Source organism: Styela clava, chromosome 2 (assembly GCF_964204865.1).
Source record: "Styela clava chromosome 2, kaStyClav1.hap1.2, whole genome shotgun sequence".
NCBI lineage: Eukaryota > Metazoa > Chordata > Ascidiacea > Stolidobranchia > Styelidae > Styela > Styela clava.
Window position 1 is genome coordinate 9781347 of NC_135251.1, and position 23662 is coordinate 9805008.

The following is a 23662-nucleotide window of genomic DNA, read 5'->3' on the forward strand; positions in this document are numbered from 1 at the left end:
CCTCAACATATAGACCCAATAGTCAAAATAAAGTAGTAAGGGTATCTAATATTTTACAGTACCCGTACCGTACTGTAGTCATTCCGATTTTGTCTGTCTACCAAATTGCGCGGCCGCCACTATATGCGCAACTTTTAATTTTGATAACGTTATCACACACAGAAAAAGAATTCAAAAGAGCCCATAGAAATTATTGAAGTACATGAACAACAATTTTTCAACACTGAAAATTTTAAAGCAATTGGTCCAGTAGTTAAAGAGAAAAGCAATTTGTTTCCACAACAACAACAGGGAAAAGAGAAATAAAAAAAATAACAATGCTAACCCAGTATCAAAACGATATATAGATCCATTTCGTGTCCAATAAACCAATAAAATTAACTTCCATCGCAAAGCTACTGTTATGGATTGCCGCGCATCATTATCAATTGGTAATGGAATTCGATGGTAATTGTAAAAAACAAATTGTTTTGTCATAAATAGAAAGTGCATTACAAGCATGCCTGGTATGCAAAGATTAAATTCAAAATTATTTAATTAGTTAAAAATAGCTTACAAATTTTTTAATATTAATAAAGTTATATGCCATTGAAAGATGCTTCATTCCACAGCTGCGTGGATACACCAGGAATTGATCCATATTTTAGATATGACTGCAGGCCGGGTTACTCTGGTAAAAATTGTTCCAGCGATGGTGAGTAGTTTAATTTAATTTGTATTCAATTAAAGTTTTCTTTACATTTGGAAATACCACTCAACAAAAAATTATTCGCATTTTCGCAACTCCCTGTCACTAACAACTTTTATTTTCTAAGCTTCTATGATAACCATATCGATTGGTGTAGGTGTGTTATTGATTCGTATATTTGATTCCAGTTTGAAAATACATTTACTATAATGACTCATAATTCCAAATTTATATATATTTTTCTCTGCAAGTCATGCTTCTGTAATTGAAGACAATTCAAATGCAGATAAAATTTTATTCGCTTTCGTGGTTGATTTAAAGCAGCACTTGGACAACATTGGTATGCAATGACGTTTTCAGCAGCAACATCTCGGTTGTGGAGACCCCAACAAAATAATGAATTATGATGTTAAAGTTTTAAACCTGAGCAATTTATACCACATTGGATTCGTTCGCTTCATCTAATCTATTTTAACTTTTATTTATTGTTTTTCAATAACAAGACATAATAAGTCACGTACTTTTGACATCATGCTGCTGAATTCTATCTCTGACCAAGGTGACTTGAAAAATCTATTTCTTACTCAGTTTCAGATTTACCATTGGGCAAGGTAGGCTTAGCGACCTTAAGTCTTAGATGGGTCGACGACATCCATTCCATAACTATTATTTATTTTTAATTTTTATAGAATTTTCTATGGACGAAATATTTTGAAGAACTCTAGCTCTTCAAGTTTCCCATACATTTCACTATTTTTGTCTCTTTTTATCGCAATCCTGTTTATTTCAAGAAATGAATTATAAATTTATTTATCATTAATTTTTTATTTAATTTTGTGGCCATAGGAGGAACACCCACATAGGTTATGTCGTAATATTAAAAGGTGCTCAACTTAATTAGTGCTGCGGATGATTTATTGACATATGGATCTTTGTGGTCATGTTTTGAAACGTATAGATCCACTTTTATCTCCTGTATCGTTTTTTGGAATTGAGGAGGGCCTGTAGAAAAAATTTATTATATATAATTTTTTTTTCTTAGTTACAGGTATGGCATAGATAGCTGGTGTTGTTGTGGGTATATATGTTTCAGCTATTCTAGTGGTTGCTGCAATTTTTTACACGAAGCGTTCCCACCAAACTAAACATTGCGGATCGCCGTCGACAAGTTCAAATAGAACATCAATGGATCATGCCGACCTTTACGAAACTATGGGGTACCAAACACCTAAAAATCCCGATATAGGCCCACCAACAATAAAAGATATTGATGTAGGTATGATATAATCATGTTTTGTGTACATTCTGATTAATCTATTTAAGGGTGTTAAGAAGATAATATCCTGATTTCATGAGCTTCATTTATTTGTTAATTCATTCTATATAATTATTCAAGTCTTAAGTCTCGTTGTCACTCAATCGTCAAGTCAATGTCACAAAATTTCCTAAAATTTCATAGCTTAGATAAATTACGATGTTTTGTTTCACAATTTGTGATTGTGTAATACAATTTTTGACATAGCTTTTTAAAACTAATTACATATAGAGTGAAACTAGAAAATAGATCATTGCTGATTCAACTATTCCAAAACATACAGATAAATAGTAGAAAATATTATTTGAATTTGTGCGAAATTTAAAAGATATTAAAAATCATATTTGTTCATTCACGAATTGTTTGCAACATATACCGAAGCAACTGATATTTGCAATGCTGTCATCTTTTTAGATCCACATATATATATCCTACAATAGATGGAGATGGATATGAAAATGTGGTTTTCCGGAATAGGGACTCTGATGACGTGTGATTTTTCTGATCCTTGTTGATGTATATCAATTTTTAATATCATTTGCCAAATTTTTCTCAGTTTTTGCTTTTTGGATTTAAATATGATTTCGAAAAAAAGGATTGCATTGTAATTTACCAATATATTGGTAAAAACTAATAATTGTTTACATGAATGATATTGAGTCTTTCATTTTTACTTCCTAATATCATTGTTGAACTCATGTGGTATTTTAAGTTATTTCTGGGCAAAATTTAACGTGTTTCGAAATCAAAAATAATAATACAATTTGATATTCGTTTGCCCTTATGAATATCCTTTCGGCGGCTTGACATCCTAATTGATGATGATAAACTATATTAAGGCACTTTTTACTCACTAGTAAATATCAATTCTCATGCAACGACAGATATCGCAGTTTGGTTTTTATTTTTTATACAGAAATTTGATTTCACATCGGCGACGATGTCAAAGACAACTATTAAGGAGTGCATTCACAACACAAATTAATTTTATGCTGTTTTTTATCTTTTTTGTAGGATAGTATCAGGTTTAGGTCCCAATATCAAATTTAGGTCCCAATTTTAGGCGAACAGTATTACTGACCCCGGAATGCAATATTAGTGAAGCTGATAGTTGACTTTTTCATGCTTTTAATTTTATATCGTGTCCGTGTTACTTTCGTATTAAATAATAATAATTAAAAACTCCGCAAATTGGTAATCTCTCTAATATTAAGTGTTGAGAATTCACGTAACTCAGCGCTTTGGAATAAAACACTGATACTGAATACTTGAATAAATCGGCAATAATGGCATTTCTACGTGGTCAAAATAATATTTCTCCCCGTCAATCAAAACGCTGTGGTTCGACGAAAGCCTGCAAGCAGAATACCGTAGGGGTTCGGAAGGTTCGCAAAGATCAAAACAACTGGGCTAATATGTTGCTTGTTTTAAAATGCATTATTTAGTTTATCGAATACATGTTCTGATTCTACAATTCTTCATTGTGCTTTAGCGATAGTGAGTATGGTTGAACTAAAGTATAAATCAGTGGTTCTTAACCGGGAGTCCGCGAAGCTTTGCCAGGGGGTCCGCGATTAAATTAAGATTTTAAGAAATTATTTGCAGTTTAATATCGTTTTTTTTTGTTTGTAATACGATCGAACATGTGCTGCCTATGACAATAGCCTACAAAAACTATTTTGATTCATCTCCCGTAGACCTATTGTGACAAATACGAGATATGATATCACAATGATAAATTCAAGAACGCAGCTACAGTGATCACTTTCTCCGTTTTGGTGCGCCATTTTGCTGTCGTACCAATAAGTATCGATGGGAGCATTACGTGTTATTTGTTCCATTTGCCTCCACTTACCTTTGTGAAGTGGATTTTGTGCTCTCGTTCATATCAAATCCAAGGCTCGTCTCCAACTAAACGTCGAAGACGATATGCGTCTATCGTTATCAAAAACACGACCACGTATTTCAAGACTTGATTCTGATATGCAATAGCAGAAATCCCGCAGAGTGTATTCGATTTGACAAAATAAATGGAAATGTCCACTAGTTTGGTGTTATTTTTGACTTGGTTAAATCTGTATGGAACATTAGGTTACTGTTTAAGCTATAAACTAAATTTCAAATAAAAAACTATTGAGGGATCCGCGACCGCTTTGAGAGCACCAGAAGTGTCCGCAAAGACAAAAAGATTGAGAACCACTGGTATAAATCATTTATTTAATTACCAGATGTGATTGGATGCCGGTCTACTACGGTAGGGGTGTGCAAAGAGCGGCCCACGGGCCAAATGGGGCCCGCAAAGGAAAATTGTGGAGCCCGCGGAGAAGTGCCAATTTTGAATGGTGTGCGGCCAACGAAACGAGTTTTTAATTTAGTTTAATTTGATGTTGAAAAGCTTATCCCTTCTACAGCCGGAACGCCCATATGGGTGTACTTTCCTATAGTTTTTAAATTTCGGTACTTATAGGGTCAATATCGCTCTTAGCTGTTTATCGACGTAATGCCCTGATATGAGAGAAGCAATAAAACCTTCCAGCCGTGACGCAAAGTGCGAATCGTATAAATATCCTGGATTTAAAAATCTTCTGTCTGATGTCTAAAAAATGTGACTCAGCTCAGACAGGAAATACTCCTTTATAACGACTTATTATTGTTTTAGCATGTATTTTCAGTCATACTAACTACCCTGACCATCCCTGGCGCTGTGTTGTTTTGATAAATATGATTTCGAATGCTCTATAGTTGGCAGAGGTATGGAGATTTTTTGTATGTAAAAAAAACGTAAAATTAATGGTAATTTTAACGCGTAAATGCGCGTATGAGATTGTTTACGCCGTTCTACGCGCATTTCCGTCAAAAAAATTTAATTTTTTTGCATTGGGGGTGGTCTGTGCAGTAATAATAAGAGCTGTGACGTCATCAGTATCGGTAATTTGACCTTGAACTTGACAATACTGTAAATACAATTGTGAATTTTAGAGTAATAACCATTTATGCTATAATAGTCGTTTTGGTATTGTTATGTTAGGAAAAACTTGACGAAAACGTTGAAGAAAACATTATTTAATTAGGAATTAATTATTAACCCTCTACTGTACACAGAATATCTCAAAGTCCAATTTTTTTTTTAGAAATTTTTGAAATTTTTTTGCAAAAATTTTTTTTGAGGGGTGTGTTTTAAAGATATATTGCTGAATAGAACTCTAGCAGACGCTTTTAAAAACCCATGAGTGAAGCTTTAGGGCTTAATGGTTGACATAAAAAAATAAGTTTAAAAATACCCATAAAATGGGCAGGGCTTGAGGCTTGTATTGGGATCCGAGTCCCATTTATTATCTATGTCCATGACGTTACAATGTCCTAACAGCGAAGCGAACAACGCGATTCACAAAGTTGTCACTTGCTGAGCAGCGAGCAATTTGAGGAAAGTGCGTAGCAGACGCTAATGAAAATTAGGCAATTGGAAAGCAGTTTAAAAATATTATTATTAAAATATACAAAATCTAAATAAGTTTTGGTTCCAGCCTATCAGGTGGTTTTGTTTAATTTAATCTAGAATAAGATTTGACAGCAAATTATTTGGAAATGAACCTGGCAATTTTTACCGAAAACATCCCAACCAAGATAACTTTCCACATTTGAAAAAGTTATGGCTTCCAATATGGCACTTTTCGGCCTAACATATATATATTTTTTTTAAAATGGGCGTCATAAAACCTCCTGGAAGACGAAGACTTGAAAATGAATATCGAATTGCTAGCACTTCCATTGAAACAAATTTGGATGAAAGAATCCAGCAGCAAGTATTTTCCTGAATTCGTTCAAATTCGGTGTGAAAATAAATTTGAAAAACAGTTTTCATAAATTTATACGTTTTAACTCATCATTTCTGCAAAAAAAACCTAATGACATAAGGTCATATTAACAAAAAGACACTATTTTGTGCCTGCAACTAATAGAAATCCCATGTTAAATAGAGGTGCGGCCCGCGGTTTTACCCAGTTTATGATATCTGACCCGCCTGCGAAAAAGGTTGCACACCCCTGTACTACGGTAATACCGATTTCTGTCAATCGTTGGTAACAGACTACATTCTAAATTGAAATTGATACACCCGAATAACTCACAATACAAACATACATACAATTCATAAAACTTTATCTTACTGAAACTATGTTGTTATGCTTATTTTTTTTTATTAAAATCTATGCAAAGTGGATATTTTCGTTACCTCATAAAATTCCTTCACTAAACAAAGTTATTCTTTACAAATTCACATTTTGTGAGTAAAATAAGATGAATATCTCAGCTGTTGACAATATGTAAAATTATAAAAAAGGAATGATTGCACGAATAAGGTTAATGTTAAGTCACATAACAATTTCAGAATACTGCCCCAACAATGGAAATTCGTGTCAAAATGGACCAAGCTGCGGAAATATGCCAGAAACAGATCCATATTATAAATGTACTTGCATGTCTGGATATTTTGACGACACCTGTTCTAGTGATGGTGAGTAACAAAATTAATTATTTCCGGTTTGTTTGAATGAACAGACAGAGATATATACAAATGTTTCGAAGGGTTTGTTATCGTTTTTTTTTATTATTCAATATTAGTCATCTGTTTAGAGATGATGATATTGATCACATTTTAACAACTAATGGTGGTTTTGAACACACCTCGGATCATTTCTCATTTGACTCAAAAGTAACATTCAGAAAATTTAAAACTGCAACCAAAATAAATATTAAACTGAAGAACATTGATTTCATGTAGTAAACTTTGAATATGCGGAAAAAAAATAAATATACGCAATATGAGTCATTCGTGTTATTAGTATTGTTGAATCTCAATCGGAGCTTCATCCCGACTAACGGGAGATGTAGTTAATAAAGTTACCACGCAGGTCCGATCTATTTTATTGCGATAAATATATTCTCTCCATACAGGCAATAAGAGTGATTTTTATAGATATATATATATATATGTATATATCAGTAAATTTAAAGATTGTTTCATAAGATATTCAAATTGATTGAATAATGTATTTTGCGCTTTTTTTTTCACATTTTCCTGCAGTGATCAGGTTATGCTGAAAATGTTATCATTGCTATATAACAGGATAGCGAACCTTTTCCCATGAATGGGTCAAAAATTACATTTTTATCGCGGAACAGAAGAGAGTGGGTCACAGATATTTGATCAATTTTTGTATCTACAAGAAACTTCTGAAACAAATCTTATAAGCTTCTGTTGGCGTACGTTTGGGCTTTGCTTATGCAGCACTTCTATTAGAGACTTGTTATGACACGCGGGAATTCCACTCTGATAGTGTTCTATTTTCGTTCAGCTTTCAACCACATTAAGGCACTTTTACACTGTCCCATTGTTATTTCAGATTTTTAGGCTTTTATTTCAAATCTGAAATACCTTGTTCTCTTAACCATATATGAATACTAATACGGCATCTTAACGGCATCGTAGGCGAGAAACTAATAAAATACAAAGTAGCATCCAGTTCTCGCATAACCTCTAAAACAGTCTGCAGACGAACTACCGAAAGAGTGAATGAACGAATGAATGAATGAACGAAAATGAACATATCGGTGTCATGAACAACGTCAGAGGCAATAGCTGGATAACGGTTCATAGCGGTGCATACATGCGTCCAAGATTAGGGGTTTATTAATAAAAATATTATTGTGCCCATATTGAATAAGAAATACACCCGCAAGATGATTTTACTTTACGGACTATTGCGTGCACAATGATAATCCGTGTCTAAATGGAGTAGGGTGCATATCCTTATTTTAAATGTGACTGTGCAGAAGGATATGTTGGTGATATTTGCTCAGAGGACCGTGAGTATTGCTTTAGTTAACTTAGATTAACTAGATTTTTTTAAAACAATCGAAAATCTCTTTGAAAACGTAGTTAATATTTGCTATTATAAAGGGGTCAATGTTTCAAAACATGTCCGGAAATTTCACCGCAGGAAATTTCTCCGCATAGGAAAATTTGCTGCTTGAAAAATTGCCTCAAGAGCATTTTGCTTTATAACGAGTATTTGTGATAGCATGAAAAATTGCTGCAAAAGCATTTTGCTGTAAAACAAGTATTTGTGATAAAAACTGTTAGATTTATAGGGTTAAGGTTTGAACATGCTCTTAAATAACAAAAAATCGTCAAAAACCTAAATGTTTTTAACACAAATACTTGTTTTACAGCGAAATGCTCTTGAGGCGATATTTCTTACGCTGCGAAATTTACTACGGCGAGATTTCATACGGGGAAATTTCCTGCGGCGAATTTTCCTATAACCGTCCAAAATGGTGTAAAATAGCTGAATAATATGTCGTTAGTATTTGTCATAATTCCCAGTTTGAATGGTACATTGAATTTTGTTTATTTTATATTTTGCTTCAATGCTGGGCCATGTTTGATTAAATGGTTGTCAAAATGCATTTGTACGATTCATTTATTGTTTCTATGTCGGTATGCAAAGAATCTTAATTTTCATAATAAACGTTACTGTGTCACATACATAAAGTCAATTTATAAGTATAAAGTAAGGATTTAAGACATTGCTTCTATATCATGTGACAAACGAGAGAAGACAAAATACTTTAAAATCTTCTATCATATCATCTGCCACCAGGAAAGATACGATATCTTGTTAGATAACTGGAATTTAATGGATTATTTACAATATATTCAATATACATATATTTTTAAAATACTCACCAAATTCGTGTTTAAGTGGTGGAACTTGTCAATCAATTCCATTCTTCAAATCATATTTGAATGTATTTGTCTTCAAGGATACATCGGAAATTTATGTAAAATTGGTATGGCAAGTATTTTCAAAGTATCTTGACTCATTACTTGTTTTCATAAAGCTGTATTATCGATATTTCAGAATATGCAACACCAGAAATTATCAGTGCCTGTGGAGAGCCATGTACAAACAATGGAAAAAATTAATGTAACCTGGAAGCCGCATAGTTGAGAGAGGTTTCAATGGAGCATTAACAACTACATTTTTGACCGCGTGAATTCCCTTGCAACCCATTCAACGCGCTGAATATGTTGATGCTAATAATTATACCATAACTGTAATACACATGCATTTAATTTATGATTGATTTGCAGTAATTCTGCAAATGAAACGGGACTGACGTCACAGATTGCGCAACACGATTAACCATCGGTAATCAACACTTTTACAGTGTGGCGTAATATGTGTTCTTTGTTTAACAGCTGTTTTGACACAATGTCGCAATTATTTTTGCTTTTCAGGATCCATAAGTGAATGTGATAAATTTCCCTTTGAAAGAAAAATGCTGTGAAAAAATGACGACTGAGCAAAGAATTAACATTAAATTTTGTCTCAAACTTGGAAAAATGCATGTGAACTCGGCATGCATTCAATCGTTGAGCTTTCTGCTCCTCAGTCAACTCAAGAGCCTTTGGCATCATTTTGGCACACACCTTTCGCATTCCCAAAGTGTCAAACCAAAATGGTGCGGACCGTTTCTTTGTCCATCCCAATTTCGTTGGCAATGACGCGAATTGTTAAGCGACGGTCACTGCGAACCAACTGCCAAACCTTTTCGATGTTGGTATCAGTAGTGGAAGTGCAAGACCTCCCTGACCTCGGATCATCCTCCACATCCTCCCTGCCTTCCACAAATCGCTTGTGCCATTCAAAAACTCTTGTTCTGGACATGGAAGAATCTCCATAAACATCACGCAACATCTGCAAAGTCTCAGTCGCCGTTTTTCCAAAACAGCTGTTAAACAAAGAACATATGTTACGCCACACTGTAAAAGTGTTGATTACCGCAATCTGTGACGTCAGTCCCGTTTCTTTTTAGCCTTACCTCGTATATGTGCTAGGGTTGGATTATCCGGATAGCGGTTAACCGGATAACCGATTAACCAAGAGGTATTTTGCTATCTGATAACCGGATATTATTGTAACGGTTAACCGGATAATAGAGCAGTATAAATAATGCATATGCGCATTAGTGATTTTTTTTATATTTTTTGTTGAGTGGCCAATGACATCTCTCAGAGCATATAATATTCACTTATATCCACACCACTCTGCATATTTTAGTCATCCGTGTAATGCTGGAGTGAACTTGACTATAGTATTACATCACAAAACACGCAGAAAAATGTGATTATTGCGTATTTGCAGTATAGAAGAGCCCGACTTACCTTAAAATAAAGCATTTCTACTCTAGATATGAAAATAAATGGTAAGCTGCACGAACAAATCCAATTTCCTATTTTTGCTATCTTGAAAATTCATCAAATTTGAGCTATTATTGCAATTCCAATGAGTATAATTTATTTAGTACAATAAATGCAGATATTAATTAGCTTATAGTTATATATCAACATTTTCGGGAGAAAAGTCGGGTTCAGTTTCGTCGGTATATAACGCCGATAATTGTTTTATTTCGCCCGGAACTGAAATGGCCGCAGTATGTTATCTATCGTCGTATCTATCTATCGTTAAGAGAGTAGATCTGAAACACACATTTTTGACTGACAATAAGGAATTGAATGCTAACGAAAATACCACGACTCTTGATTTATGAGCCAGTGATAGATAAAACAAGACTCTATTTTAGGCGCTGTTGAATCGTAATAATCGTATTTACTGAATTTACAACAAGGGTAACTTTTCACGGGATGTAACTTCTTTTCAAATCAAAACTGGCATAATGCCGATGTTAATTCCCCAAATAATAACGCGATGCGGAAGAAAACGATCGGCGATGATAATACAATTAGCCTGTAAAATTCGACCGCCTTTATTAGTGACGTTTTCGAAAAATTCAAAATGAGGAGGAAAGGCTGTTATTACATTTATGGTTTTCATGGAACTTTCACAAACAAATTTGTTTGCAAAATGGTCTATAATATTTCAGAAAAGTTTAATGTGACAGACTCTGTATCGTGTCATGTTTTTCGTTTACTCATTTAGGGTGGTAAGTAAAGTTGTTCAAAAACTGGCGCAGCATTGTTTTGGCTATGTTAATTTAGTTTAAAAGGTATTCGAATGGAAATAGATTTAAAGTTGTGGCCTAAATAGTACAAACGTGAGAATATTTACAGTGACATGTTAAATGAGTGAAGTTTTCAAATTAGAAGAAATTTCTGACCACTTCGGTTTTTTCATAATCATCAATTTGCTTTGTTATTAAAATTTTTGTTCAAATGACTTATATTTACCTATACACTTCACGGAATTTGTTCCCCCTATATTCTGTTTTTTGGATACTTCTCTCACCGAAATAAAATGTTCGAAATGCACGATTTTTTGTGTTCATGATTTCATTTATATGTATGCTCTTGTGGTATATATTAACAAAGTTTATTTCGTCGTGCAAGAAATCACCAAATATTATAGAAAACAAAATACTATACATAACAATATTAAATTTCATTGCAATTGATAGGAAGGTGCGGATGATCAGAAATGATCATTGTGAGTCTGCGACACTAAAATTTAGTACGAGTCGAAATTTAAAGAAAAGAGGCTCTAGACACAAAAAGAAACTTTTAAAAAACTTTACAATAAAGTAGAAATAATATAAATCTTTACATATTATTTGAATAGGGAAAATAACTTAGCAGTTGGGGGAAAAAAAATTAGGACACAATATTTTCAAAAAATGTTTCATTTTATTATTCCGCTGTACATCGGTACGACTACTGAGCTTAAATTATTATTTATTGACACATGCAATATTAAAATGCACAATAATTCATATTCAAGAAAAATAATACATATGTGAATATTTACAACAGAACTGTGTGGTGTTATTCGTTCAATTCACCGCGAAAATCCTGCGAAATCGGTTCTCTAAAATCAGCAGTAACTATCCGGTTAACCGTATATTTAAAATACGGAATACCCGGATATATCCGTTATCCGGATAGTGAAAATTATAGGTATCCGAACTAACCCTAATATGTGCATATATATTTGAGAACTATTGCCTTTTCAATTCCTATCTATAATTTTGTTTAAACCTACCATAACGATAGCTCATTTACATACAGATATAAAATCATTTTCCTGAATTTATCAGAAGCATGGAAAATTAACCATGTCCAAAATTTGATCATCGAAGATTTGTATCCGGATTCACAATACCATATTATGGTACGAAATACAGTAAGATTTTAAGAAAGTTATATTACTGTATACTTCTTTTATAAGATATAGATATATAAATATATAGATATAGAAATTCTGGTTCCAACAGAATGAGTATAAATACTTTGTTCTCTTCAGATAACTGCTTGCCCGACTGACTGTATCGCAGAACTAAGCGATAACGCGAACGCCACCACAGGAATTGGTTTACCTGGAAAGATAGTCACAGCAACAGTTTCACAAAATTACCAAACTAATTATTGGGAAGTTTCTTGGACTTGGCCTGAATCCATATCAAAGGAAGATGTTGGTATGTTTCAGGTTAGTATTAGGTATTATTGATTGACGTTAGAGATAATTATTAATGGGATTTTACGTTTTGACGTCTGTTAATCGAAAAAAATGAAAAATTAATTACATACAATGAATTATTGTCTAGAATGTTTACAATTTATTATATATCAGTCATATTCCGTATTACGTCCGGTACTTGTTGAAATATAAATTTTTTATTTATTTTGGTAAAGGTGTAAGTCTGTAAGGTGTAAATATTTTCATTTATGATAGGTGAATTATCAGGCAACATTTGTTCATAAACCGCCCAGTTCTGACATCACAACAATACATGGGGAAGGTTCAGTTAATCCGCCCAAATTAACATATAATCTAAAGGCGGAGCCGAACCGCATTTACAACTTCGATGTTTCAGCCGTTTCATGTGCTGGATCTGGACCTAAAACATTTGTGACAGGCGAATGCATTACTGGGAGTGAAGGTACGATTGAGGAATTTTGTTTCCCGTAATATTAAGTCCTACTCTTATTTATATATTTTTCAGATTAGTACTCATAATTTGAACTATTTGAAACTATTCAATACTAAAACAATTCTTGTTACAACTAAATATACTTACGTTTTTACTAATCATTCAAAATTTCATTTCGTTTCAGCTCCCGAATATGTTAAAGAGCCCAATTTACTTGACGAAACTCCAGGTTCAACTAAAGACATGGAAATAATATTACCAAATGAAATTAACGGGCCCATAAGGTAATGAAACTCAATTCGTTGGAATCTTAACTATCATATATTCCAATTAAATCGTAATAATTATATAGGTTCAATCGAACAAGAAAAATAAACCATGAGTTCATGTACCTGTTTTAACCTGATATTGTAAACGACAATAAACAAAGGGAAGAGGTTTATACATGACGTCAAGTTGATAAGAGCCATAGATATATAGAAAATATGGTGCTCCCAAAGTATGTGCACCAAGATGGCACACAACCTGAACATAGCATGTGTACCAGGTTAGAGTTCAAGTTGTACGTCATCTTGGTGCTCATACTTCTGGAGCACCGAAAGTTATTTAATTTTTCAGTTGCGTATTCGTCGTTGTCAAAAATGGACCCATTGATACCAATGAAATATTCGATATTGTTAAACTTCGAGAAGTATCTACAGCAGCATTGAAAGATGAAACTCCAAATGGGGAAGAATATTTAGCTGTAGCGATAAGAAGGTTAGACTTTGGTAGCAATAATAACATAAAATATTTTTTCAGAATTCCTTATACATTATTAAAATAATATTGAAGTCTAAGATTCTTTATTTCAAATTTAATTCTATATACATTCATGTTTATGCTCAAATATTTATCACTCTATATGCAGATCTGAGTTTTCAGAAGAATCAGTAACTGTGAAATTCGGCGACGAAACTGTCAGTGACTGTGATGTCGCGGAAACCGACAAGAAAAATAACATTAATTATTATGGTGCGAAAAACTGGCCACTTCAAATGGGAAACATTTATAGGTAATGTCATATATCTGACTTAGTTATCAACAAATGCAGATGGAGCGTACTTTTGAGTATTTAAAAATGTATATTATTAATCTGGGGAAGGAATATGTATAAAACGACATAAAAAGACACTTGTATATAGTGATAAAATAGTCACTTAAATTTCTATTCCAGTACTTACGTTGTAACTACAAGTCCAAATGGAGAAGAAATGGTATTGTTTCAACAAAGCTTTGTAATAGAATTTGAAAATGGGAATTCTAATCCAGGAACAGGTGCCATTGATTATACTCTTACAATAAAAAATTGTGAAAAACCTTCAATCGTATCATTTACTAATTTAATCCACTAGTTGCTTTTATACTAAATATAAATAATTGTAACATCTAATTTATTTATTACAGATATGGCATGGATAGCTGGTGTTGTGGTTGGTATAATTGTTCTAGCTACTCTAGTGGTTGGTGCAATTTTCTACACGAAGCGTCGCCACCAATCTGAAAATAGAGAATCGTCGACACGTTCAAAGAGTACCTCAAGGGATCATAACGACCTTCATGAAACTACGGGGTATCAAACAGCTGGAAATCACAATATATCATCAGTAAAAAATAAGGATACAGGTATGATACAAAAATTATTTATATATATATTAATCTATACAATAAATATAAATGAAATGACATCACGTTTCTGTGAAATTTGTGGATTTTACAATGTTGAATTCCAAATGTAGATCATTTGTTATTCAGACAAAAGTATTATGTACGATACCACTATTTATGTGTAAATGAATAGGAAATATTTGTCTTAGATTTTAGAAATTAATTCATTACTGAACTAAAATAAAAATTAAAAATATTTTATTCAAATATTGCTATACTGCAAAAGCTAACAAATACACAAAAATTTGATTTATATTTATACACAGTTTCAAAAATTCAAAATTATATTTGTTTTTAAATGACACATGGAAAATCATATAATTTCACGAACTATTCAGGTAAACGTTAGCAACAAAACTTATATTTACAGATCAACAACATATATATTCTACAATACCTGGAGTTGGAAATGAAAATGTTGTTTTGCAGAATCAAGATACGGATGATGCTTGAAGTTCTTCTGATAATTTTAATATGTGGCTGAAACTTATATCAAACAATTATATATTTTATGAAGTTCACTTGAACAATATTTGTGTTAGCATACATTTGCTTGAGCAACCGAATTTTAAATATAGGAAAATTTTAGATTGTAAAGCAGCAAAAATATTGTTAAAATGAGGTTCAATTTTGAATTATAAATTCATAAAACCTATTTTGGCTAAAGAACTTTAAATTTTGTTTCTTGGTCGGCATTAATTTGTCCAATGATGTTTGTTCTAGTTCTTCTCATTCGCTTTATTAATTATGCATAATTACAACAAAATTTGTGGTTTTTGAAAAATATGGTATGAATATTAAATACAATATTATTCAATAATTGGATATATATTTTTTTCAATATAAGAATTTTTTTTTATCAACCCCTATAAGGATTTATTCAAATCAATTCATTTATGTATTTTCAATGTTATAATAATAATAAGTATTCTATTTTTCTAGGGAACGAAATAAGGTAACTATGCAACGGATACTTCACTATACACTAATTGTAAACAAAAACAGTTCAACAATTTAAATTTAAAATATTCTCGGTTTTGACATTCTGTTCCATGGTCATATTGACGAATTGTTACAAAAATGCCTCGAGTATGCAATAAACGCCTCTAAGTTATATTTTGTTGAAAATTCAATATCGTGGTGGTGGATATTGGTTAAGATAATGTCAAGTTTATAATATTATTTTCCATGAATTGTTATACGAACTCCACAGAAGTGAATGAAATTCATTATATGTTGATAATAAAAGATCCTTGTTATAGGATCATGCTTCGAAAATGTAGGCGCCAGTATATATTGAATATTTAGCGTAATGGAGTACAAGTGAGATAAGTTGTAATCAATTGTAGTCTTCGTTATATGGCATTTCATTACATGAACTGATAGTAAGTTAGAACGTTGAAATGTATAAATCCTGAACACTGAGACGAGCAGTCGATTGATGGACTGCTAATTTTACATTTATAACTCCAGATTGTGCATAGGTAAACGGTAGGTTATTACTTATCGATCTTTAGATCGGTAAGTATGTTGATAGGTATTTGTCTGTTTGTCTGTCTGTTTGTTTGTTAGATGCACGCAATATCTCACGAAGGCGTGGTTGAATCTGCTCCAAATTTTGAATGTGCATTCATCATGCAGAAGCCTATTGATTTTGGATGAATTATGTCGTTTAGTTAGCGAGGTATTAATAAATTAGTGATGAGACGGGCGGTGTCACTATAAGGTCATGGATCGAAACCACCGGTCTCTGACCGATATTCTCGTTAATCGGTCACCGCGATCATATTCTTGCAATTTCTCTTTATATACTCTTTCATTCTAATATAGACTCGCTTTCCATTAGCTTTAAGTAGGCTATCATGCATAAATATTAATAGCATCCATACTTAAAGAACAAAATACGCACATGAAATAGCATTACCTTTCATACTAAAGTAGTGACGTGAAGAATTAGCAGGCTCGTTGAAACTTGTAACACAGAGACTTAAACTAAAGAACATTGGTGGTAAATGGGCAATATAAAACAATTTGTTGACCGGTTATAAAGCTCGAGTCGGTTTTATTTAAAAATTCCCAACAAGATATTAAACGTATCGTAGTAAAACGCAATTGAAAGGGAAGTTGACAAATCTCATTCATAACGTTCAGAGAAAAATATACTGATACATAAAAACTTGTAACAAATATCGTCATATGAGATTTCGTGGATAGATTTTTATCAGTATGCGACTGCTTGCTTCCAATTTAACAGCTGAAATTAGTTCAATCAGTTCAATGACTCCACGAGTGCGCCATTTGAGCAAATCTTACTTTGCATAAAAATGTGTTGTAACAAAATAAACACGGAGTTTCAACATTCTTTTACTAGCAATTGTAATATAAACGATTTAATCGGTCAGTAAAATAATAAAGCTCTTTAAAATTGAAACTTCTAGGACATGGGATTTTTATCAATACCGCAATACTTATACTTTAATTTCTTAAAAAAAGTTTGTGAATCATTCATAATTTATAAAATTGTGATTAGTAATTTGAATCAGATTATACCCATTTATTTCACAATTACGGAGAAAATTTAGTTTATTATCATTCTGAGTTTACTTCCATTAAAATATCAAATTGAACTATTTCATCTAAGTACGAACAATATTTCATTAGTTGCCTACTACTTTCATATAACTGTGGGCGTGATGAGAAGGTGCAGGGGGCAGCAGTGACGAAACGCAGATCTGAAGAAGAAAACCAAAGCAAGAAACAATAAATTGCTTCGTTATTTTGTTTGTGCTTTATATTTCTTCATTAAAATATAGAAACGCCAATCATGCAACATAACAATAACGGTATTTTCATTCTTTGATATAATTAAAAGTCACTAAAATCACAGTAATATGATCACATCGGGGTTTTCCCGATTGCGGCCAGCAAGGCCTCTTAAAAATTGTTTGCGGCCCGTTAATCTTGCAACCTTGGGCCACCCTGCGTTACACGCATTGAGAAGAAACTTAAGACATACGTATTACTTATTATAAACTCTATTTGGAAATTATTTTTCCGCATGTAATGAATTACAAATACAGTGGACTGGTAGCAGTGGACATACTGTAGCAAAATTTAATGTATAACAAAATGAGAAATTTTGTTCAAGTTCTTAGCAATCTGAAATCAATATTAACTGTGCAATATTTCATTCTCTGGTGTACTTGAGGGTATATAATTGAAAGTCAAAAAAAGAAAATATATACTAAACCGAAAATCTTTGAGTGGTAATTTATGCTAGTATCAACATGTGAGATACATCATCATGTGAAATATTAATATGGCTTCTCTCCTGATTGTATTTAATTAATTGAACAATTGTCAGTCATCAAAATACATACATGCGCACGGTGGCGATGAAGGGCTTGAAAAATATTTATATATATTCTATAACTTCATCGACGAAAAGGAGAATTTGTATTAGCAGCCGTGGATAGCTTGAGTAGAAATTTAACGAAATCCCATTCGGATATTCAGAATAATTTGTTTATCACACTTATTTAAGATTATCATATTTTTTCATCCTCAATATTGCTTCGTATTTTCTCAGTTTAAATATATATATATGTTGATTGAATGAGTTAATTAGATTCATATTGCTTAACTATAACAAACTATAACAAAAATAAACTTCAAATTTATAAAATGTTACAAACGACAAATTGCAGTTTAGTGTTCACCATTGAGATTTTGTATCGGTAAAAAGATAAAGATATACACAATACGAAAATTACACAGTAAACCTTGAGCAAATATTTATTATTTACCGATCGATGTGTTTCACTTAGCAATGTAAATTCCGGAACCTCCATTCTTTATTGTATCAAACAGTATGAGTGCAGTATAAAAGTTAAACACCGTCAGTAACGTTTGACTGTAGTACAGTAAAAGATTCGTATTTCAAAGTTTAAAAGATTTTATGAATTGGATATTTCTCTTTATCTCTGTCTACGTTAAATGAGTTGAATTTTTAGGAACACATATGATTGAAGATGTATAGGTTGCTATAGATTTCATGCTGCAAGAATCAAAATCACATTGTAATACATGGGGCTATTCGAACCTTTTTTCAAACAGTGAATCGTAAGGTATTTGAAAGCAACTACACAAAGTAAATATAAATTGATAATAATATGGATGTAATTTTGAGAGTGAAAATTAGTTTAATATTATCCATGAGGATAACATTATTTAATAAAAAATAAAATGTTGAGAAGGTAATTGTTCAATCCATTCAAAGCAGATGCAGGTATGTTTTGTACAGCAGATATTTTAATAAATTGGTAATTACTCTTCTATTCAAAACAATCCTTCATATATTAGTATCATTATTTGATTTGAATTGCTTTGAATTAGAGTAAAATAAATATCATCAATTACCAAATTTTAGCAAGATATTTCTGTATCTCTATAACCCATACAACTGTATTTATTTTAGCACATTGTAGAAAATACATATTTTCCGTTCAAATACTATATCAGAGCTTATTTTTCAATATAATATTATCTGTCGTACAGGATTCTCCAGCAATTAGTAAAGATACCAAACTAGCAATTTTATGCCTTAGAAACCATATACTAAATTAAATTATCAAATATAAATTTATATACAGAATGTACATGAAGTCTCTTTACAATTAAAAAAAAATAATACAAAGTGAGATGATGAGATATGGCAACGGCGATTGTTTTATGTTATTCAGTATTTCCTAAAGTTTTCATTGACACATTTTATATACTTCTAAACATTTAATTAAAATTACCATTACTCTATTTGATACACTTGTATATGGGCATCATTAGTTGCACGAAGCAGCATGTTCACTGCAAATTCTTTTCGCTGCTGGTATGTCGTTTGGCTGAAGTACCTGTAACATTTGCACTTTGTAAGCATACAATCATAAATTCTTGTTTTAGGACTTTGTGCACGGTTGAACTCGGTAATTTCAATTGTATGGCAGCAGTACGGTTGGACTTTATAGGGAAACGTTGAACCGCTTGCCCTACACGCTCGATGTTTTTTTCATATGTTCTCGGTCGCCCACTCCTCCTTACATTGAATACTGTCCCTGTCCCCATAAATTTCTTGTGCCATAAACGAACTGAAGAACGTGAGAATGGGTGTTTTCCATACCTATTACTGTAGTTTTGCTTGAACTGAACATCTGATTTTGTCTCAATGAACCAGGATACACATTGCCCTTTTTTTGAAAAGCAGTAATTTCACGGGGGCTCGGTTCATATAATTCAATCATTAAACATAAGAAATTTTTTTATAAGAAATATTATCTGGAACAATAAATTTCAGTGTCAATAAAAACTTTATGAAATACTGATTAACGTGAAACAAACCTTATTGCACTCTCTCGAATGACCGGAAAAAATGTTTTGCTGCTTCTTGAAGATGCTCGAATACATTTTGAACGGCCAGCTCATTTTGGTGAAGCGTTAGGATGTTACAAACCCCAATTAGAAAGCATAAAAAAGTTGCCTTAAAAAACTAACAATGATCTCTTTAGTTTGTGTATTTAAAAAAAATATATATTGTACTTACAATTTTTCTGTTATGCTTGACTGAAGATTACGATTATATGCAAATTAGTGTAAATTTAACAATGGCGAAGATAACTTGGACATGTATCATTGTATTTGTGTCAATATTAAAGGCTGTGAGGGCTCAAGGTATGTATCGGAGTTTATTTTTACATTCACCTCATACAAGGTTAGTAGCAAAGTGGTATCAGATTAGTCGACTAGTCTGTAGAATTACAAATGATTTACTTTGGCATAAGAAAAACACTTGAGCTAGTTTTAGTTAGAGTTAACAAAAATTGCTAAACGCGTAGTTTTATATGAGTAATTGAAACAAATAGACTTGTACTCGACTATGCTTAAAGCCCTCAAAACAAATAGCAAAAAGGCTTTGATGAATTACGATTTGCAACGAATATAAATGTTGCATGGCGAAAGTTCGATAGATAGTTACTGCTATAGCTATATATGGGTCGTGTTGACGCGAAGATATCATTTACATTACTGTTGTTTGTAGCAATTACTATGACCGGCACGCATTCAACTTGATTAGTGCCTTGATTGTACAGTGGCAAGGCTTGACTTAGAATTTTAATAATTTTTCCGAATTGGACGTTTCAATACTCGATTTAATTAGCAATTTAGAGTTTGGATATTTGTACAGAATCTGAGTAAAATAAGGGGTTTTTGAGTAATAAAGATGAACTATTGTGAACATTAGTTGAGCATTAAACTCCTAAACAAAATAATTTTGTGTGATGAATTTCGACATCGAGACAGATTTATGAATCTACTTTAAGTCGCTTGCCCAGATCATAAGTAATTGCAATAGAAAGTATTTAATTCAGAGATTAGGACACTGTTAAGAACAAACGTGATGATAAAATTACAGAATCTGTGACCCTTTGTGTCGAGACTTAGACAAGAAAAGGGGTCATTTTTTTTTTAAATATAGTATTTATAATACGGAAACAAATACAGAAATTAAAACTTTTCAAATCAAACTTCAAAACCCGATATTTTTGTATATAACTCGTTTGTCAAATTACGACCCGCCGTTTGCTATAATGAATTAAGAAAAATTCATATTCCATATCAACAACAATACACGGGTATAATATTCATGGCTCCTAGGAATTGAAGCCGATTAATTATTGTTGAGACCAGGTTCCCACTATAATATTCACATCATTGTTACTTATCGATTTTAATCGGTAAGTATGTTGATAGGTATTTGTCTGTCTGTTTGTTTGTCTGTCTGTCTGTTAGATGTACGCGATATCTCACAAAAGCAGAATTAAATCTGCTCTAGATTTTGCATGTGCATTCATCATATGTCGTACCAGAAGCCTATTGATTTTGGATGAATTATGTCGTATAATTAGCGAGTTAATAATTAATTAGTGATGGGACACAAGGTGTCACTATGGAGTAAAAGCGCTGTTTTGGGGGATCCCCTAACTTTCGATCGATAAGTCTCCGGTCCCTGACCGATATTGTCGTTTTTATATTGATACAAAATTTATGCACATTTCAGATATAATATATTAATACAGTCTCTCCCATATAACTGGTATTTATTTTTAGATGCAACAAAAATTTATGACGGATATCTTTTCGAAAGATTCGACACAGAAAAGTTATTAAGTGACGCAGAAAGGGAATGCACGGTCAGAGGAGCGTGGCTGTTTGAACCAAATACCGACGATCTGTTCAACGAATTAATAGACAACTTTATGTAAGCAAATATTCAGCATAATAGATAATAATTGATTTTGCAACTAATTTAGGCTAAAACCACAATGAATGCATCATTAGACAGGCGACCTTTTTTCAAGCACTTATTCAATATATAACAATCTTTAACATATGATATATTAATATTCAAAGTTGACTGACTCATTTTACAGTTTTATTTATTAAAGACTTTTATGGTGATTTAAATTTAATGACTTGAAATCTTGGTACACTGAGATAAAACTCAAAAATGGTTACCCACCAGTATTTGAGCTAACTCTATTAATTCTGAAAAATTTCAATAGCGCGAAATAGTAGATAACATTATCATGAATCAGTAAACTAAAAATCGAAACAAGGGAATACCAAAGAATTTTTCCACGATTTCAACTATTTTTAAGTAGGCTGGTTTCGTGTTTATAAGACAGATATAACCCTTGTTCGATGAATATAAATTCACATGGATTTGCTTATGGTAGAATATATTTTTCAACAGACCGTCGTCCGGTTATTATTTCATGGGTCTCAAGAAGGTTGGCGGTGAGTGGATATGGAGCGATTATAGTAAGCCGACAAATACTCATTGGTGAGATTGTTGAAATTGCAGTAAAGTATATTTTGATATAAATACTCCACTTCAACGATTCATTATTGAATAATCTGTAAAGTTGTTGTTGATGAAATAATTGGAGGGTTGATTTAAAAAACAACTACAATCCACTAGAACGAATCGTTGCTAGATAAAATGAAGAAAGCAACATCTCAAAGATTTCATTAAATTTTAAATACACGTGGACAATACTCGGAGTTTTAGGATGCGTGAAGATTTAGAAAACGCTTAGAATATATTTGTCCAATTTACCCTTTGTATTTAACATTATAGTATAAGGCTTTATAAGTATAAATTTAGACTCAAATATTATTATACAGGTCAAATTCCAATGAACCAAACGAAAATGGTCAAGAATGTGCATGTGTTTTGAACAAGAAATGGGCTAGCGTGATCTGTTCTACAACTCCAAGAAAATATGTTTGTCAATCTAGTGAGATTACAATTTGTACATTCTGTTACTTGATTGACTCTGGAGTAGAGAATGCATTGCCTTGCAATCAAATGAATCAAAGATAGTTAGTGCACGCAATGTTTTCCATGTGTTTTGAATTCACAACAAGTTAGTAGAAGCATTCCAGTAAATGTAAAATTAAAAGGAGGCAACTGCGGTATTAATGTTTTTGTGGCATAATTTTCCTCTTCTCAGGGTTTTTGAATGCACCTGTCTCCAAACCATTTGAAGTCCAAGAATATTTTTGATTATTGAAATGTGAGCTTCAGAATTCCTATATTAGTGCAGAGTATTGATAATTTAAATGTTATTCATTTTAAGCTGAAATCAAACTTCTCTACAATGGATATCTGTTCGGAAGATTCGACACCGAATTACCATCGAGTGACGCAGAAAAACAATGCACGATCAGAGGAGCATGGTTGTTTGAACCCAAAACTGATGAGATGTTCAACAAATTAACAGATGATTTTATGTAAGTAAAAAAATTCATTATATTAGATAATACTTAATTGCAGTATGAATTTAAAAATGAAAACAGCAATTGCGTCATTGCACAGTCGATATTTTATTTCTTAACAAAGATCGAAATGACATTTTACGACTGTCAACGTGCTCATAGAGGTTTTC

At 32.3% G+C, this 23662-nt stretch overlaps 1 protein-coding gene across 1 annotated transcript; it reads left to right on the forward strand.

Annotated features, from left to right (window-relative positions):
- The first annotated feature begins 12112 nt into the window (after positions 1–12112).
- On the forward strand, positions 12113–15763 carry LOC120336312 (uncharacterized). The gene is made up of 9 exons (XM_078110287.1): positions 12113–12193; positions 12326–12508; positions 12755–12962; positions 13138–13237; positions 13572–13712; positions 13864–14007; positions 14170–14270; positions 14400–14618; positions 15031–15763. Exons 1-9 carry the CDS (start codon positions 12191–12193, stop codon positions 15111–15113), a joined length of 1182 nt encoding a protein of 393 aa, XP_077966413.1. The 5' UTR covers positions 12113–12190; the 3' UTR covers positions 15114–15763.
- Positions 15764–23662: the final 7899 nt, after the last annotated feature.

Bases quoted from the DNA above. Each gene is read 5' to 3' on its own strand.
- LOC120336312 (XM_078110287.1), top strand. The intron at 12,509-12,754 runs GTTAGTATTAGG...CATTTATGATAG, and splicing joins AAGATGTTGGTATGTTTCAG to GTGAATTATCAGGCAACATT. The intron at 14,008-14,169 runs GTAATGTCATAT...TTTCTATTCCAG, and splicing joins CAAATGGGAAACATTTATAG to TACTTACGTTGTAACTACAA.